The 19,664-nt window shown below is 37.2% G+C and overlaps 1 protein-coding gene across 1 annotated transcript in view; it reads right to left on the bottom strand.

Annotated features, from left to right (window-relative positions):
• TASOR2 (transcription activation suppressor family member 2) overlaps positions 1 to 19,664 on the bottom strand; it is a gene marked incomplete at its 5' end in the record, with an annotated part of 91,448 nt that overhangs the window by 13,867 nt on the left and 57,917 nt on the right. Inside the window, 5 exon segments of the mRNA XM_081091037.1 lie at positions 867 to 4,628; positions 7,396 to 7,822; positions 9,398 to 10,274; positions 13,416 to 13,658; positions 17,225 to 17,941. Of these exon segments, the coding sequence (XP_080947163.1) occupies positions 867 to 4,628; positions 7,396 to 7,822; positions 9,398 to 10,274; positions 13,416 to 13,658; positions 17,225 to 17,941 (6,026 nt within the window).

The raw sequence follows: 19,664 nt of genomic DNA, 5'->3' as shown, positions 1-19,664 counted from the left end.
ATTAAGTATCATGTTCTTATGAGAACATCAGTTATCCTAAAATTCAATAAAAAAATACATCTAAAACAGTGGTTCTCAACCTTCTGGCCTTTTAAATACAGTTTCTCATGTTGTGACCCAACCATAAAATTATTTTCGTTGCTACTTCATAACTGTAATGTTGCTACTGTTATAAATCATAATGTAGATAACTGATATGCAGGATGGTCTTAGGCGACCCCTGTGAAAGGGTTGTTCAACCGCCAAAGGGGTCGCGCGACCCACAGGTTGATAACCGCTGATCTAAAACCAAAAGAGGTCCCTCTCAATTATCCATATTAATAAAGCAGTTTTAATTTAAATTATATTTTTATTGATTTCAGAGAGGAAGGGAGAGATAGAAACATCAATGAGAGAGAATCATTGATCGGTTGCCTCCTGCATGCCCCCTACTGGGGATCGAGCCCACAACCTGGGCACGTGCCCTTGACTGCAATTGAACCTGGGACCTTTCACAGGCTGATGGTCTATCCACTTAGCCAAACCAGCTAGGGCTTAATAATGTAATTTTTAAAAATCTGCATTTTACCTAAGAACCTATTTGTATTTGTATTTGAATTTGAGTATGTTTATACTGGTAACTTTTTGTGAAAATTAGTCATTCCACTAATTCTGGAACATCATTACATATCTTCAAGTATAGTACCAAAGACAGATAGATCCTTGCAGCATAACATTTGGTATGCAGATAAAAACTGAGCTGTGAAACTCAAATACCACTTCATATATCATCTTTTTCTGAAGCCAAGAATGCTAAATTATTTTAAGCTAAAATTAGACAGCAATCAAAATAATCTAATCTATAAGAAAAAAATCTGTCACCTTACCTTTGTTCTCACAAAGAATGACTTGTCCTCTGTCTCAACGAGGTAAAACAGAAAGGTGCTTTTGCACGCCTCTTTCACGACACTTTTTAGTTTGACGCGCAAACTGTTACACAAGTCGGTAATCATGTCTTCATAGGAGGCTGATCTTCTTGGGGAAGAAGAATACATCTCTTGAGATGTGGCTTCTCCAGAACCAACACTTGACTCTTTAACTCGCAAACTGACTTGATTGCCATTCATCACCACCTTGTTGAATTCCGCATATTCATTGAGAATAAGGGAGATATCATTCCGGGATTCCTTCAAAGTACTATTATATTTCAGTTTGTTGAGGTGGAAAGAAACAGTCTGATTTCTTTTAGAATTTGTAAGATGATTTTTCCTGCGATCACATCTTTCCTTCCAAAAGGAAGAACTGTCTAATTTGCTGGACCTGTGGCGTCTCGGGTGCTGGCTCTGTGGCCTGGAGTCTGAGTGCATGATTGTTACCAAGAGGGTACTTTTGCTCTGGGATGGAGAATGGAGAACTGAGGATTCAGATGTTTTTGGCAAAGGGAAAGCTTCAGAGGCAATTTGGAGAGGTGGTTTCTTCAAAAAGTCATTGGTGGAAGATGGAGAAAGCTGGGAATCCCCTTTCTTTACAATTTGCTTCAGTTTCTGTTGGAAACGCAGATATTCCAGATCTAAAGTGTTCTGAGTAAGGTTATCTTCTATCTGCCAAGTATCTGTCCAGGAGCTTAGCAAGCCATGTTTAGCAGTGAAATTGCGCTGCCTCCTCAGGCCGTGCAAAGTTCTCTTGGTACCTTTGACCTCTTTAGTTATAGTAAAATTAGTGTAAGTCCTGGGGATACCATGGAGATCTCTGATTTGGATGTAACATGGCACACTCTTATCTTCTTTCTTTAATCCATCAAATCGGTTTCGGGGAGGTATGCTGGTCTCCAACTCTGAAACCTGGGTAGAGTAGGCCCAATCGTCCTTATGACTATTGTTTAGGCTCAGGAAAGAGTCATAACCATCTTTCAAAGCACCTTCTTTCTTGTGACTACATCGCAAAGCGCAGGAACTCTCCATGTCTAATTTGGGATTTCTACAATCACCAAAAGAGTCTTGATCAGAGTCTCCGGAAAGTGGCTCATAATGGAAGTCAGAATTCACACTATTATCCATATCTCCCTCGCGGGTTTCAGAGTCCTCCTCAGTCCTGATCCCCTCACCAGAGCTTTTATTTTCCACTTGCTCTTTAGAGACTCCACAAACAAGAGCAGCACAAGATTTGGGAACAAAAAAGGCAGAAGGCTCTTTATTGACATTTTCACTGGTGACTGCTGTGTTTTGATGAGAATCAGCATATAGATACATGGGGGAAAGTCCTTTATTCGACAGATCTTTTGTGTTGCATGTTGACATATCTTGCGGCATATGGGTGGTTTTTTGTTTGCCTTCTGGAGATGATGTGTTTGATTCAGAGTCAATACCTCCTAGGTCTATGTTGTTTTCATATAATTCAGCTTCGGTTTCACTATTCTTAAGCAAACTGGCCATTCTGACTACTGATATTTCCTGTGTTTGAAACCCTGTCTCAACGTTTATGGGTCTTGTAAAATGGGTTACGGTAGCACCACTTGAGGAAAAAGCACGGTTGGGGATCTCTGGGTGCCTGTGTGCCTGTGTATCATCAGCTTCATCGACTGAGTCAGAGCTCAAGGACTGAACTTGCATGTAATTGCCTTCATTTATTTTCAAATCACTGCTAAAGAGACTCTTAATGCTTTTCGGACTAGTCTCCTGTTTTAACGATACATTCGTTATTTCACTTGGACTATTTGTAGAAATAAATGTATCAACCAAAGACTTATTTTCCAAAATCTTTCTAGGACTATATGGGGGCTCACTGGTCTCCAAGGCAAGGTGATTTAAGCCTGAATTTCTGTTTTCTATACTGATCGGCTGCAATGGATTTCCTGACGTTACCAATTTTTCTAGAGAAGTCTTGAAGTCAGCTCTGTAACTGCCAGTTGAGGCAGGCTGGCTTAATTCTTTATTGCAGCATGGCACCTTTTCTGAGAAAGAGAAATCCTCACGATGTTCACTTGGGACAATTTCCTTAGTTACTTTGCCCAGAAGGGTTGAATGCTTATCTTTTCTTCCTGGATGATTATTTAATAGTAGAGGCATTTCAGCAGGAAGTTGTGTTTGTGGTACCTGAGTTACGTTATTTTGTCCCATTGGATGGATAGGACCAAAAGAATTTTCCTTTTCTGTTATGGCCAAATCTACTGACTCAATGTGGGAGAATTTGCCACTTTTCCCACTCTGTGCATCGGGATGTTTTAAACTACATGGAGACACATCCCGAGATGGTTGTGTTTCTTCAACTGGTATCTGGGGGTCAGGACTAGAAGCTGGTGACACTTCTTCAATTAAAGAACCAAAGGGAAAGTCTGAAGTAACATTAACTTCCTCTGTAAGCTCAAGGGCAGAAGTATATTTAGCAGAATTCACTTCTCTGTTTTCTATGAAAGTCACTTCTTGTGGCTCAATTATGTCTTCATCTATATCCTGGAGTTCTAAATTTGGTAATGGGGCCCCCTGATGTTGCTCTGTTTCACCAGCTGGCATTTCTTCTCTGGGACTTGTAGGTGGTGATATTGTGAGAGTTAGGTCAATGTCAGAATCTTCCTCTAACTCTAGGCTTACCTCCTCTCCATTTATAGATAGGCTGGTTTGTTTAGCAAATGCGGACTTAAATGATTCAAAATTCCTATGTTCACTGTTTAGACCACTCTTGTCACTCTTTAATTCTAAAGAGCCATTTGATGTATTACTTCTTGATGGAATGCAGCTAAGTGAGTAATTTTTTTCCAACATGGCAGAGGCTGATGGTGAGGCTTCTTCAATCTGTGATGGCTCCAAAACCTCTTCTGAAGATATGCTTAAGAGACTCTTAGGTTGCAGAAAAAATTCTTGAGAGAGTTTCACTTCTTCTCTGGGTAATGAAGAATTGCAACTTTTAACTAATGGTAATGCCTCCTTTTCCAATGAATTATCAGTTGGCAATGATGAGCCTGGAACAGGAATCTCTTTCTGTAATGAGCACATTTCATTATTAGCTAGTGTTTCTCCACTTACTGAGGAGGCACAAAGGTACTTAGTGCGTTTTTCTCCTGACGTTGCTAGAGATAGAATGTCCTTAAGACCTTGTGTTTGTACCTTTTCAAATGTGGATATAGGAAGTCTAAAACTTCTAGCAGGTGATACTTGTTTAAGCAACTCCATATTAAAGGTTGTAGGTTTATCAGCTCTATTTGCAATTTCTGCCTGTATTGGTATACATGCATTTTTTTCAAAAGTAAGAGTAACTGGTTCCAGATTAATCATTACATACCCCATATCATCTTTCTTTTCCTGTGAAGGCTGACATTCTTTGTTTTGGGGGCTGCTATGCTCGATAAGGGTCTGTAAACCACTTGTTTTTGCTTGCACTGTTGCATGGAAATTATCGACTTTGCTTTCAAGGGTGCTATACACAGATTTTTGACAAATCACTGACTGACTGCTGATCCCATCACAAGTCTTGGTGAATGTGGTTTGTGTGACTGTATCAAAAGAAGTCACTCTTGTGCTATCAAGTGGCTCAAAGGTTTTATCTTCACCAGGAATAGAAGGTCCATTAATTTGGATACTTCCAGTGTTAGAAAGCACAAGATTAGAAGTCTCTGTTTTATCTGATGACTCTTGTTTGGATTTCCCCTCAATGATCTGAAATGACAAAAGTAAAAAAACTAACTCAAGAGTCAAACAGATTATTTTAAACATTTATATGTGAAGAACAGAATAGGAAAGGATTAATTTGAGTTTGTCCATTCTTTTGAATTTTCTAATCTGTAAGAATAAGACAGGGTAAAGATCAAACAAATCCATCTCTTTTTAGACAGGCTTAAAATACCCCACAAATAGGAATTTGTTTTCTTTAAACATAAAACACACAGATGAGATCTCCAAAACTTATTTCACAGCCCATTTTTTAAAAAGAACTTTTAGGAAGAAAAGTGGCTAGTCCACTGACAATTTAAAGACTTGAAAATCTCTTATTCCTCAGCTATTTTCTTTGCTTATAACTGGAGATAATTTCTTTCTCATTGTAATAACTCCTATTCAACAGAGCACAATAAAACATAGTACAGTTTGCATGAATAAAGTGAACCAAAGGGACTGTTGGTGAATGTGGATCTGGGTTAAACATTAGGAGAAATTACTTCTGGATAATTTTGATAACCTCATAAACAGGTGTTTTTTTAAAAGGCTGAAACATAGTCTTGTCCAGAATATAGTAAAATGGACTGATCATACAATTAACCATATATATTAACCATATATTAACTTTTGGAACATTATGATCACAGACTTCCTGCCATGTCTTGTGACAATCATGTTAAAAGTCAGGACCTGGGTTTCAAACCTCACTAAAAACATCTGCCTTAACAGAAAACACTGAGCTGAGGAACTGGCAGCGTGGGAACTGAGACTCAGAGTTTTAAGAGAACATTACTGGCCAGGCACAAAACACAGGAAAGTCTTAATGGTAGGAGTTATTCTGAGAATTTTCCCACCCAGTCATACTGTGGCTGTTAATCTTTGACCACAGTCCCAAACCTTACCATGCCTGTGGTCTTAGGGAAATGCATTTGTGATAATCTTGATATGTTTAGACTACAGGTGAAGTGTAATGTTTCTAAAGCAAAGTGTGATCATTTAAAAGAACTGCAAAATTAAACACACAACTAAAAGCAACATGGCTATTGGTTTCTAATGCCCACTGTGCTGGAATTCTTTTGTGTCCTAGTTTGCCCACTTGTAGAACAAAGGAATGGTATAGCATTTGTGTGTGCATCTTTAAAGTAAAGGCACAGTATCTAGGAAGATGATGGAAAATTTTTAAATACATGCTATAGAAATTTTTAGAAATCATTAATTTTAATACCATTACTTCCTTCTTAATACTCTATTTTACATTTGCAAAGATCATTTCTAAAATTAATACTGATGATAGTTAATTACATATTACCACAACAAAAAATACTTTATAAGTAGTACATATATATCGGCCTGACTAAACTATAAATATTTTCTTATTCTAAGGCAGTAATTCTTAACTGGATTTTATGTATCTTTGAGAATCATATGAAATTTATGAACCCCATCAGAAAAATCATATACACACAGGAAACTCATGTATGTAAATATACACATGAACACACACATATGCACACAGAATTTAACATTAAGAAACATCTAGACCAGTGGTTCTCATCCTTCCTAATGCCGCAACCCTTTAATACAGTTCCTCATGTTGTGGTGATCCCCAATTTCATTATTACAAATTGAACATAATTAAAGCATAGTGATTAATCACAAAAATAATATGTAATTATATATGTGTTTTCCGATGGTCTTAGGCGACCCCTGTGAAAGGGTCGTTCGACCCCCAAAGGGGTCGCGACCCACAGGTTGAGCACCGCTGATCTAGACGGTATAAATTTGAATCCTGGCTTGACAATCTGCTAACTATATGGCTTCAGGCAATTCCCATACTCCTCCATGCCTTAGTTTTCTCATCTATAAGACAGAAAGGAAGGGTCCTTCCTCACTGGGTTTTGTGATAATTAGCTGAGTTAATGTGAGCCAAGGACGGGCCCAAACCATTATCTGGTCCATAGCATTACGTACATCAGTCTTCATTATGATGAAGACGATGAGCGTCAGGAGACATTCACAGACCCTCTGAGGCTCACCCCTGTACCTGCAAATCCCCAAGTAACCCCAGGTATAGAAACACTGCCTACTCATGTGAAGACAGGCATTAAAGGTAACCAAAACCACGCAAAATTATTCTGAAATAAAACTGAGCTGAAAGTTTTAAAAGGCAGGCATTCTGTCAATCCATTTACTTGGAATTTTGATATACAAATTCTTTGCTCCTGTTAAAATTTGGTGATCTGGCCTGTATTTTCTTTATTTATAAATAGTTATCTACAGACCCATGAGAGGCCTGGCATTGTATTTTCTGTGACAGTATTGTTTTCAAATATAATTTTAATATATATTTTAATTTAATGTTTATCAAAGATTTCTAATATTTACTATTACCACATCTGATCCTTAAACACTACTCTGGGTAAAAGACATAATGAATATTATTCGCCTCTTTTTATAAGAAAAATAAGCTCAGAGAGCAGGTAATTTGTCCCAAATTATACAACAAACAAGTGACATAATTATGGTTGGTTCCCAGATCATCTGAACCCCATTATTTTTTACTTCTGTTTCTTCAATCAGGATGACAGATAAGCTCCACCTGCAAACTATGAGCAATACTCATGAAGACTAAGTTTTGGGCATTATAACGACTTACAAAGCTAGAGAATCTACTTCCCTAAAATAAACGAATTTATTTTGAATGTAATTTTATATATAAAGAAGAAAACTTAAAAAAATGCCAGAATTGGTAGTATTCAGCTTTACTTACCTCATTATTACAAGAATAGATGAAATTCTGCTTTTCTGGAGTATCTGGATGATCCTCTCTTACAAAAACTTCTTTCTGTTCATTCTGTACCCAGAGTTCCAAGCCTCTTGCAGGTGGTTTAATGAAAGGAAGCAAGGAGTTAGTGTCAGGGAAGGACACTTCAGCACTATGACCTCTGGGAGCTTCCTCTGTCTCCAACAAAGGGCCTACAGAACATCTTTCCACACTGGGGGACTCCTCAATTTCACTGAATTGAAAAGATTCTATTGTAGTATTGATAGACACATATTTGGCAGGGTTGCTGTGCTCTACTACTTTTCGGGATGATCGTATGACTCTGTTTTGATTGCTGTAAAACAAAGCCACCCACATATGAAGTAAAAGCTTCACTTCTTCCACATTATCAGGTAAATCAGTGTTCCAGGGCCTGAGATTTTAAAGAAAGAACATACAAAAATCATTGAAAATGGTTACTTTATTATTAACATAAGCAAGTGGCCTTCATTATTAACCTTAATTTTTGAGTTTATTTTTATTTTAAAAATTACACAGACATGCAACAAATAAGTTAAAAAATGAAGTTGATTTAACAAATACTTGCAATGAACCTAATCTACTCGTTTTACTGAGACAGAGAAGAAAACTGAACATCAAAGCTTTAAGTGACTTCTTTCAAATCACAAAACCCCTAAGTGGTAGAAACATGATAAAAACAGATCTCCCAACAGATTTTTCTTTGATAACATGCAAACTTTCGTGGACACAGTATACCTATTATCTAGATAATGGTTTTAGCAACTGACTTTGCTAAGTCTGGCTTACTCATTTCTACTTTTGTATTTCTCTTCTAATAGTTGGGAAAGTCTAAAAATTAAAATGTACCCATGGGCAATTCAGTGGAACTATACTATTTTCAGATTATAGTTCTGGGAAACCTCCTGAAACCAAAAGGGGTGACACAAAACAGTTCTGGCCACTGCCAGGCAAAACGATAGCAGAGAGCTGGAATGGGATGAGTCAGAGGGTCTACCAAGCTAGGCTTCAGTTAAATAGGATTAAGGCTCAGAAAACGACCTCATAAATACATGGGAACATAGCAGTAAATGTATACTCTTATGAGTGTGAGCTCCTAACTCCAGTCAAGGAAACAAATCTGACACAATTTAGTCACTCACATATGAAATATTCCACTAATAGGTAGCTCAATACCATTTCATACAGCTAATATTTCCTGCTCTTAGTCTATTCATTAGCATGTGCCAGTCACCATGCAAAACCCAAATGCATGTAACAACTGTTGGTATCGCCTGGAAATCTGTTAGGCCTGTAGATTCTCAGGTCCCATCCCAAATAGACTGAGTTAAAATCTGTAGTTCAGTGAGATCCCTATATGAGTTGTGTACACAATAAAGATTGAGAAGCACTGTCCTGAAGCACAGGAACTTCTGGGTCACAGAAGCTAGTAAGTGGGAGAGCCCAAATGAAACACCACATTAGTCCACACTCCAAAGCCCACACTTTCTGCCACTCTATTACTGCCCTGACCACTTTTTGAGGAAAATTACAGAACAACCCCATGAAAAATTGCTTACTCATAGCAATCTGATCAGCTTTACAAGCTAGAAGTAATTCTTTGAATGTTTCTTCTGGAATTCAATCTGTAAAGCATTACTTCTATATCTCATTATTTTACATTATGACCTCATTTGAATATTATAATTCAAAGACTGCAAAGGCTTATGAAGGAGCACCTCAAAATGGCAAGCTATTCAAGGCTAAAGTTACCTTGCAAAAGTTCTCCATGTGATCACAGATGGTGGCAGAACCAGCCTCATATTCTTTGGTGTCAGTAAACACAACTGCTTGATATTATTATTGAATCATGGATTTACGTAAAATACTGCTTTCTCCTTTCCCACAGTTTGGCACAAGTATCTCTGCTCATTATACTTATTTCAATAGGAAATTTACCTCCATTTCATCAAGTGTTACTCCTACTTACCCATGTAATGCTCTTAGTACAGTTTTCTCCAGTGGGTTGTTGGTATATTTGCTGTCTAAGCTGAATACATAGTTTGTTTCACACTTGAAAGTGACCTTGAAGGAGCCGTCACAGCTGAACACAGTACGAGAGCAGTAAAAGTCTCTCAGGCTGGAAGACAGCAATCTGCTCCTGCGCTTGAGTACTGGGTCCTCAGGAAGTTTTTGAATAGGGGAGGTGCTCAGCTGATGCCGAAATGGCATTACTTTTCCCACTGGGGTTCCTGCTTCAGGGCCTTTTGTGCCATTCTTGGTGAAGGCAGGGCCTGGTAACCCTCTTTGCTGTAGCACCTTCTTTGAATGTTCTGCAAGGAGCAGGGCATAGGAATGTTCCACAGCAACAGAACTTTGGCTTGCATCTGAAGTTTCCATTGTTTCCTCAGGAAGTGCCGACTGGGCTTCCATAGGGGTCTGACTGTCAGGAACCAAGCTCTCTTCCTCTTGGCTGACAGTGGAGTCTGATGTCAGATTACTCTTCTTATCAGAGGAGGGCTTAGGTAACACTCCCCTTTTTTTACTTTTAACTCCTCTATGATATTCATGGTCAGATGTATTGCTCAGAGAATGTTCTTTAGAAAGCAAAACACTGCTTTGTGGCAATTCAGAAGAGCAAGGAAGATTTCTGGGCTCAGATGGTGGTGTGGTAGAGGTAGCAGCGCTTAATGCGAGATCAGCTAACAGGTTTAGGGCCTGGGAGTCACAGTTGACAATGGAATTCTCAGCTGGAGCTTTCTGAGCCACTGTGATATTTTCTGGTTGAGCTGTATTTATACCAATAACATCTTCTTGCCCACATAATGAAATTTTTGATTGAAGCTGAGAAGCAGTTTCTCCTTTGGCTTCAATATAAAAGGAGAAAAAAACCATAGCATTTGATTTCATAAAATTAATTCCTTGCCATATTATTGGTTAAGTCAATATATTCAAGAAAAACATTGATATGCTGCATAAACTTTATATTAAAATGTTACCATCAGACTGAGGTCTCTTTCTAGTCTCATATCTATTATAATGTAATTACCGGAGGAAGAAGGAAGTCCTAAGGAATGTGCATATTAACAAGAAATCACCCTTCAAAAATGCATGTACTGAACCACACACAAGGTACCCTGCTCAGCTAAAGGAATATACGAACAGCAGAAAACAGGAGTCTTGCCCTCAGAGAGCTCACAATCTAGTGCAAACATAAGAACTTCAAAGTTTGAATTGTATATTATAGTATGATAATATACTTCCTTAAATTATTTCCTTTAATAAGTGATTAGAGAAACCACCTAAGTTCAAAATAGAGATGATTTTAACCATGTTGATATTTAATTATAATATGCAATGATATGAATAAAAAAGTTTAAAGTCATGAGTATTCAGAATAGCTAATTGATTTCATTACCTTTTAAAACTTTAATTTCTACACAAACATTTCCTCTCTACTCTATCTGCAAAGTAGCAAATCTCCTTATCTATTGATAATTCTTCTCTCTGCAGATAATCAAATCTACCTACTCACTTGTCTTTAATCAGAAAACTGACATTCTTAAGTGGTTTACTTGTATTGTCAGGACATAAATTCGGCTTTCTTAAATGCGGTTATCATGAAGGACAAAAGTTCATAACAGGTGTTTTGGAAACATGAAATTTACTTTATGATCTAATGTGTTTATTGATACTAATTTCACTTTATCTTTGTTAACAGTATGGCTCTTATCACCTATGAATAAGGTGAACACAAAGTATATTGTGTTGAGTTCAAAAGGGTTTGTGTTAATAAATAAGCATAAGCATTTAATTACTGAGTTGCTAGAGGTTCTCAATCATTGGAAATATGATCTAATAATCTATTTTAAGAAATACAAGTAAGAGAATGCCAAAGACTATATTGAAAACTTTAGAAAGAACAGAAAACCATTAGTTTCAGTAACAAAAAGATTGAGCCTTCTTAAACTCATATTTCAAGTATGAAAAATGAAACAGATTAGTATAGACAATTAAGAAATAAAAGAAAATCAAGAGATTATTTAAGAGGTGGTAATCTTAAAATTTTAACTTGGAATGTGGCTGCACAATATATACAGACATTTGCAATACAAATCAGCCTATTTTTGAATACACATTTTCAAAACTTTTCATTTTCTGGACTCACTTTTCTGTCAATACTCAATTGCATACCTTCTTCCCATTAATCAATTAGTCTATAACTACCTGAGAGCCAAAATTCAAATGTCATGGCTAAGAACATAGGTATTATATAGGTATTTATACTCATTTATAAACTAATTGTAAAGACAGGATCAAACCACACCAAATGATTGAAAAGCAGGATAAATTTAATTCCATAATGTTCTCAAAAACCCAAAAGAAAATGAGAGAAAAGTGAGAGATCAGAAGATCAGAGCAGGAGGAAACCTGGACTGGTGGAGGGGAAGGGCACAGGAGTGAAAAGAGAAGAGGTATGATGTCTGTGGGGAGGCACTGGCAGGAAAGGGACAAGTTAGGAAAGAGCAGGAGATAAATATGGATCTGAGAAGTAAGAAAGAACACATTAACTGTCTTGAGAGACAAGCAGAGTTTTTTGTATGGATGCCAAAATTATAAATACTGCAGGGCCCTAGCCAGTTTGGCTTAGTGGACAGAGAGTTGGCTTGTGGACTGAAGGGTCCTGGGTTCCATTCCAATCAAGGTCACATGCCCTGTTTGTGGGCTTGATCCCTAGTAGGGGGCATGCAGGTAGCAGCCGATCAATGATTCTCATTATTGATGTTCTATCTCTCTCTCCTTCTCCTGCTCTGAAATTAAAAAAGAAAAAGTGGGGTTTACAATATGGTGAGCTTTAAAAAAATATTTAGTCATCAAACAATATTTTAAAAAAATTTAGAAAAGGAAAAACAAAGTCAACCCATAATACCATTACCCCAACAAAACCATAGTTTCTTTCTTTAAAATCTCACCAAATTAGATTTTTTTAAAAGCTAAAAAAACATTAAGAGGGAAAGGAGATCAGGGAAATTAGATAGAAAATTGATAGAAATATAAAGGTATGAGAAAATAAAGTCTTTGTTAAAACAAATTTAAAAAGAAACAACAGGACTCAATATTGGAAGATAAAGTAAAATTTATAGATTTTGCAGATTGGAAGAACTGCACTATACACAGAAAGAGGAAAAGTTAAGGGACGTGGACCTGGGAGAAGAGCTGGTATGTGTTCAGTTTCAGAGAAAATGGAACTTTCAAGTAAAGAGGGTATGCCTAGCATTCAAATCACAGAACTAAAGCAGTCAGCTGACTGTACATATAACTAAGCTTCAGTATCCACTTAGCAAAATTAGGAAAGTAAAACTTCCTTTAAAATAAATTTAATGCCTTTTAAAACCAAATATAGGATTCTGGATTACTATTTCGAACACTCTCTTTACAACTCTCCTGGGACAAATAAAGTTGCAATTTACTTTTTATAACCAATTATAGTCCAGAAAAATAGTGCTAGATCAGGGGTCCTCAAACTTTTTAAACAGGGGTCTAGTTCACTGTCCCTCAGACCGTTGGGGGGCCAGACTATAGTTTAAAAAAAAACTATGAACAAATTCCTATGCACACTGCACATATCTTATTTTGAAGTAAAAAAACAAAACGGGAACAAATACAATATTTGTATTTGCATGTGGTCCGCAGGCCGTAGTTTGAGGACCCCTGTGCTAGATACTACTTGCTCATGCATTTAGTCATAAAAAAAGGCAAGTTATAGTTTATGTTTAGGATTTATGCAAACTAGTAAGTAGGTTTATTTTGTGATACTTGAATCTTTTGTAACTTCCTTATTTACAATGGGAAATCAAGTTACTTGGTCCTATTAATGTTTGAATTAAAGAATATAGGAAGAATTATTGATAGGTTTTTTAACTGTTCTTATATTATTTCCACACACTATATTGTAACCTTGATTATTCAGCATGTGGTGTTAAATTTACAGGAAGAGTATTTCTTACCAGGTTGTGGCTGCTTTCTGATTCTGGGATTCTGATTGCCTTTTACTATATTTACCCTCTGTTTTTGTGGAGATTTCTTCACAGGTGGTTTAGCCCTTGGAACAGTTTTGACTGGAGATTTCTCTTGTTTCCTTGCCCTTTTAGGAGTCGTTGCAACTGGAACATCTTTAGAAATAAGAGCTTCTTGGTTTTTCGTATCCAATTTGGTTGTCTGTACAAACTGTGCAGTCAGCACCTCAGCACCTTATATAAAAAAGACACCATTTTTTTAAGGGTAAGGGGGCTCAAATATTTATCAGCGTCGCTTTTCCTTTTATTTGTGTTTTTACTTTAGGGCATAACTATAGTAATAGGAAATAAAATTTTGGGTATTTCATTAAAATATACATATTTTAATAAAGCAAGAGTTAAAAGTTCTCATATACATATAAAAATATGAACTTGCTAATGTTGGTCTATATCCCTACTAGGTGGGGAAGAAAAATATTAGGGTAAAAGTTTTATAAAAACAAGGTATGACTTCAATTTTTCTAAAAATCTCCATGATCTTTCGTAAAGTAAGCCTGGATATACTAGTTCATAGCACTGGGAGATAGATAATTCATTGTATACAAAAGCAACACAGCCCCTAAGTGGTGATATGGTGAAAACTATAACCACACCACATAAAAGAGATTGTATATTCATAAAGTGCCATCTTACATATTTTACTTTACTACTCGTAAATATCTAAGTCTTAATACTACCTCTAAAAATCATTTTTTAAAGACAAGACAGAAAAAAGCACACTGGACAAAGTGTTCCCCTGATTTAATTTCCTACAAATCTATTTTAACTGCTCATCTCTTTTATAAAATGCTCAGCTTTGCTTCTCACATGGAAGGAAGGAAATAGCTAAAGACAGAGGCACAAGAGGAAAACAAAACTAGCGACTATCTGCTTATATAACACAAAAATAGTGTTTCAATTTTTTAAGTTAAAAAAATATAAGTGCTCCCTTTGAGCACTTACTAGTATGTTTTACCCATTTGCTTTATATAATTTCAATTGTTTCACAGCAAAAAAAAAAATTTAGCCCCAAAGGCATCATCCTATATAATAAATAGGTAATATGCAAATTGACCACCACACCCTAGCACAAATGGCCACCCCCACATGGCCATAAGATGGCTGCCCCCATGTGGTCACAAGATGGTCGGCAGGGGAGGGCAGTTGGGGGGGGGGGGGGCCAGGCCTGCAGGGGAAGGCAGTTAGGAGCGACCAGGCCTGCAGGGGAGGGCAGTTGGGGGCGACCAGGTTGGCAGGGGAGGGCAGTCGGGGGAGGGGGGGACGACCAGGCCTGCAGGGGAGGGCAGGTAGGGGCAACAGGACTGGCGGGAGCACTTAGGCATTGATCAGGCTGGTAGGGGAGTGGTTGGGGGTGATCAGGCTGGCAGGCAGAAGCGGGCAGGGACAATCAGGCAGGTGAGCAGTTGGGAGCCAGCAGTCCTGGATTGAAAGGGGTCTCAGATTGGAGGGTGCAGGCTGGGCTGAGGGACCCCCTCCCTGCTCCCCCCCCCCCCAGTGCACGAATTTCATGCACCGGGCTTCTAGTATAAAATAATCACACATAAATATTGGCAAAATTTTAAAATTACATTATACAGAAAACAATATTTCTAATTGAGAACAGAAAACATAATACTAAATAGTTTCAGAAATTGGGATGACTGCTGATGAAATGTAGAGAAGATACCAATTTATTTCTTGGGGGTTTTGGGAAAGCTTTAGAATCTCTTAATATTGTACATGTCTTCGGGTCCAATTATTTTCCTCCCTAGTAAACTATTACACATAATAAAGCAGCATATATATTTTTTTAAGGAATAAGGCCTAGCATTCCGTTATACATTTTTAGTATAAAGGAATATAAATACATTAGGAATATAAATCAAGTAGGAAAACAGTTAAGTCTAAATCAAGAAGAGACAGAAAATAAGGTGAGATGACAAAGACATAGGGGAAAGTTTTAAACAACTGCACAAACAGAAAGGGAAGATCTCTCACAATCCTGAGAGGAAAAACTGAAACATGAACAAGGTGTCCTGCAGGGACTTTTCTGTTTATTAGTGTCACTCAATGCCATGTTTCTCAAATTGCATGCAATAATCCATCAATGGATTATAAAATAAAGTTAATGGGTTGCAACCAGAATTCTTTCTTAAATGAAACAAAGTGGAAGAGAAAATACCAGATTGTATTACACATAGGGTAAATGTCTTTTGAAATTTTTGTTTCAGTAATGTGTGAATTTGTGTGTACTGACTACAAAATAAAACATATTTCTTATAGTGGATGAAATTTAAAACATCTGAGAAACAGAAAACATATATGTTGAATTATGGATAATTTATTTAATATCTTAAAGTAAACTGGTTCATACAGAGCAGAAACAATATGGTTGGCCTGGAATTTATTTGTAAGTAGTTGTTTAGTCTGATTCACTGCTTTCTATTGTCATAATTTCCAACATTCTCCTAAATACACACATATACACCATTTTCTCAAACTGTAACAGGCCAAAAATAACTATTTGTTGAACCACAGCGTAAAATCTTAATCATCTAGAATCCTGGGGCTCTGCATATCCCTGATGTTTCTTCTCTAAGCACCACAATTTCTAGAATCGAAATACTATCGATAGGGTGGCACACCTTTTTTGTGTGAAGGGCAGATAGTATGTATTTTCAGCTTTGAAGGTCACTGTTCTTATTCACAACCACACACCTCTGCCAACGGTACAAAGCTGTGCTGTATAAAGCTGTGATGTAGCCAGAGACAACTGCTTGAGGAGTCCGTTGATTACACTTTGCTGACTCCTTCTCTAAGGCGTCATACAGCATATAGTTCCCTACTTTTCAACAAAATACACTACCTATAATCTGAGATGGCTCTAAGGCAAAATTGTGTTGTTTGTTGTGCTATGTTCACTAAAGTGCATTTAACTAGAGACTAAATAGCTCTAGACTCTGATTATTACTCAATTTTCAGGGGGGCAACAAAGCCACTTGTGGAATTGTCTCAATACAGGCCACTGGACATTCTGACTCAACAGATCTATGGCAGGATCCAGGTGACTGTTTTTAAACTCTGACACACACAAAGGATTAGAAATCCTACCCCAGCCTGTTTTAGTTTTGAAGGTTCTAGGTATTTCCCCCACCTCTTTATACATGTATAAGCTACTCGTTATTACTTTTTGCTGGTTTTGGTATGCCTGATTTAAATTTTTAAAATTTACTGGTGAGAGAGAGAGAGAGAGAGAGAGAGAGAGAGAGAGAGAGAGAGATAGCATCGATTTATTGTTCCACTTACTGATACATTCATTGGTTGATCCTTATATGTGCCCTGACCGAGAACTGGACCCCAAATCTTGACCTATTGATGACACTCTAACAATTGAGCTACCCACAGGGTGAGGGTATGATTTTAGAAGATCCTCTCCATCTACTTTTATTTGTCTGAGGGTAGATAAGACACTGGATAACGATCTTTCTAGAATGGTACATAAATAACTGACAGCTTGAGCAGTTTTAGAGTGAAATACGGCTTTTGGTGGGTGGGCTTTTGAGGAGACATCTTACAGTTTTTCCTATTTCTTGTTTTTAATCTCTACCTTAAACTTAAGCATGCAGACAAATCACCTGGAGAGAAATGTTGTCATTTCTAACAAACTTCTGATACTGCACATCTGCAGTCCAGTGATCTGACAGGAATAGTGTTAGAATACAACAGTTATTACTAACTCAATCTCCATAAATTGTGCTTACCTCTTTTTCTTTTCTGAGGAAACTGTCCTTTAACTAATTTGAGAGTTGCTGGAGGGGTTGAAGCCCTATTTGCTCTTGCAGGAGTTCTTTTGGGGAAGGGACAGCACACGTTCACTCTTTTACTCTGCACCACAGGTGGCATGCTGGCCTTCCTCTTTGGCTGAACTCTCAGATTTGATGCTGAATTTAATGTAACTATATTTCTCTTCCTAGCTTTAAACATTTCTTCAGAATTCTTTTTTGTTTCAGTTTCTCTTCTTACTTCTGCTTCTGAGTCAAGAAATTCAGGATCTGGAGTCATAACTAAAGAAAATCCAGCATCACAAATTCCATCTGAAATACAAGGAGACTGTGAATGCTCTGCCAATAAATCTAACGCTGTAGATACTTCCAAAATGTACCCACTAGGATCTGAAAAATAAGTCTTCAACTGAGTTAAAGACTGTACAGGGCACTTTTCAGCTGGAGGAACCAAGTCAAAACCATTGGACATTTTGCCAAAGAATAAAGTCTCTTTTACTCCATCCTGAGAAGAAGTTGTCAATGGATTTCTCTCCATCTTGTACAGTTCTTGAAAATTACGTTTTACTAATGTATTTAGACAGATTCCTTCTTCAGTAAATGAGTTCCTTGCTTCTAGCAGTGCACAATTAAGGGCAGGTAAAATAGGTATCACCTTCAATGAGATGTCATCTTCAACTCTCAAGTCTTTCAGCCCTAAAATATATGTATATACATTAAAAACCTAAAATTATTAGTCTTTATTTTACAAAAACATGCAGAAAAAAATGCTTACAAAATTATGGGATGGTTAAATATAACACAGTGCTCCCAGCAGAAATCTAAACGGAAATTAAAAGACTATGGGTACATTTAATGAATACATTTATCTCCATATATATGTAAATCACATGAGAGAGAAGAGTGGGAATAAGAACTGGAAAAGAATCACTCAAATGCAATCACCAGGTTAGAATGAGGAAGGCTGACCTGCCTCTAGACCAGGGGTGGGCAAACTTTTTGACTCGAGGGCCACAATGGGTTCTTAAACTGGACCGGAGGGCCGGAACAAAAGCATGGATGGAGTGTTTGTGTGAACTAATATAAATTCAAAGTAAACATCATTACATAAAAGGGTATGGTCTTTTTTTTTAGTTTTATTCATTTCAAACGGGCCGTATCCGGCCCGCAGGCCGTGGTAGTTTGCCCACGGCTGCTCTAGCTCCATCTTATCTGATGAGGAGCTCAGCATGAGCTCAATGTACCATCAAAGCAACAGCAGAGCCCTGACCGGTTTGGCTCAGTGGATAGAGCGTAGGCCTGCGGACTCAAGGGTCCCGGGTTCGATTCCGGACAAGGGCATGTACCTTGGTTGTGGGCACATCCCCAGTGGGGAGTGTGCAGGAGGCAGCTGGTCGATGTTTCTCTCTTACCAATGTTTCTAACTCTCTATCCATCTCCCTTCCTCTCTGTAAAAAAATCAATAAAATATCTATTTAAAAAAAAAAAAAAAGCAACAGCAGTGATATTTAGAGTTGGCAGGTTTGCTCTTCTATTTTTCAAAGAACATTTTCTGCTTTTAAGTGTCTTATTTTATCTCTGCCTTATATAATTCACTTCAAAAATTCTTAAATGTATTGATTTTTAGAGAGAAAGAGAAACACTGAGTTGTTGTTTCACTTATTTATGCATTCATTGGTTAATTCTTTATGTGTCCTGAGTGGGGATCGAACTCAAAACCTTGGTATATTGGGATGATGTTCCAACCAACTGAGCTACCCAGCCTAGGCTGTTTAAATTCGTTTAAGTTACAATGCTAACCAAGTGAATTGAAAAAAGTAAAACCCTTAAGTAAACCCCAAATTCCATCACTCTATCAAGTAAAATTTTTTTAAAAATTAAGTAATTAAACCAAGTAGTCTGTGTTTCACTTTCTCTCCTTAGCTAAAGGAGATATTAGAAAAAAGAATAGAAAGATAAATAAAAATAAACAAAAAATGTGGGTAGAAATTAAAAATTTCTTTCTTTACAGTTTATTACCTAAAAAGTAACAAGTGAAGAAAACAGGTTTTTATGTACTGCTGACAGTTCACACTAAAGTAGTATTCTTCCAGAAAATTTCATTATTTCAAGAATTTAGAAAGACAGAACCCAGAATGATCTGTAATAGACTGTTATAAAATCTATGAAAAAGAACATTTTAAATCTGCTAAGCAAAGTATCTATCATTTAAAACAGATAACCATAGCTAGGTCCCTGATAGAAAATGACCATTCATAGAAAATGTCTTAATGAACTAGAGGAGGAGGTATACACTATAACGCAACACTGCAAAATTTATTTAAACAAATCCTGTGCTGTTCAACACTGAATGGTATAGGCACTAATGTTTCCTATTTATTTCATAATAAAATGAAGTCAGAGCTCTGAGAGAAGGAGG

The sequence above is a fragment of the Myotis nattereri genome (genome assembly GCF_964212035.1).
Source record: "Myotis nattereri genome assembly, chromosome: 1".
NCBI lineage: Eukaryota > Metazoa > Chordata > Mammalia > Chiroptera > Vespertilionidae > Myotis > Myotis nattereri.
Note: the sequence above shows the minus strand (reverse complement) of the source record. Positions and strands in the feature narration are given on the sequence as shown.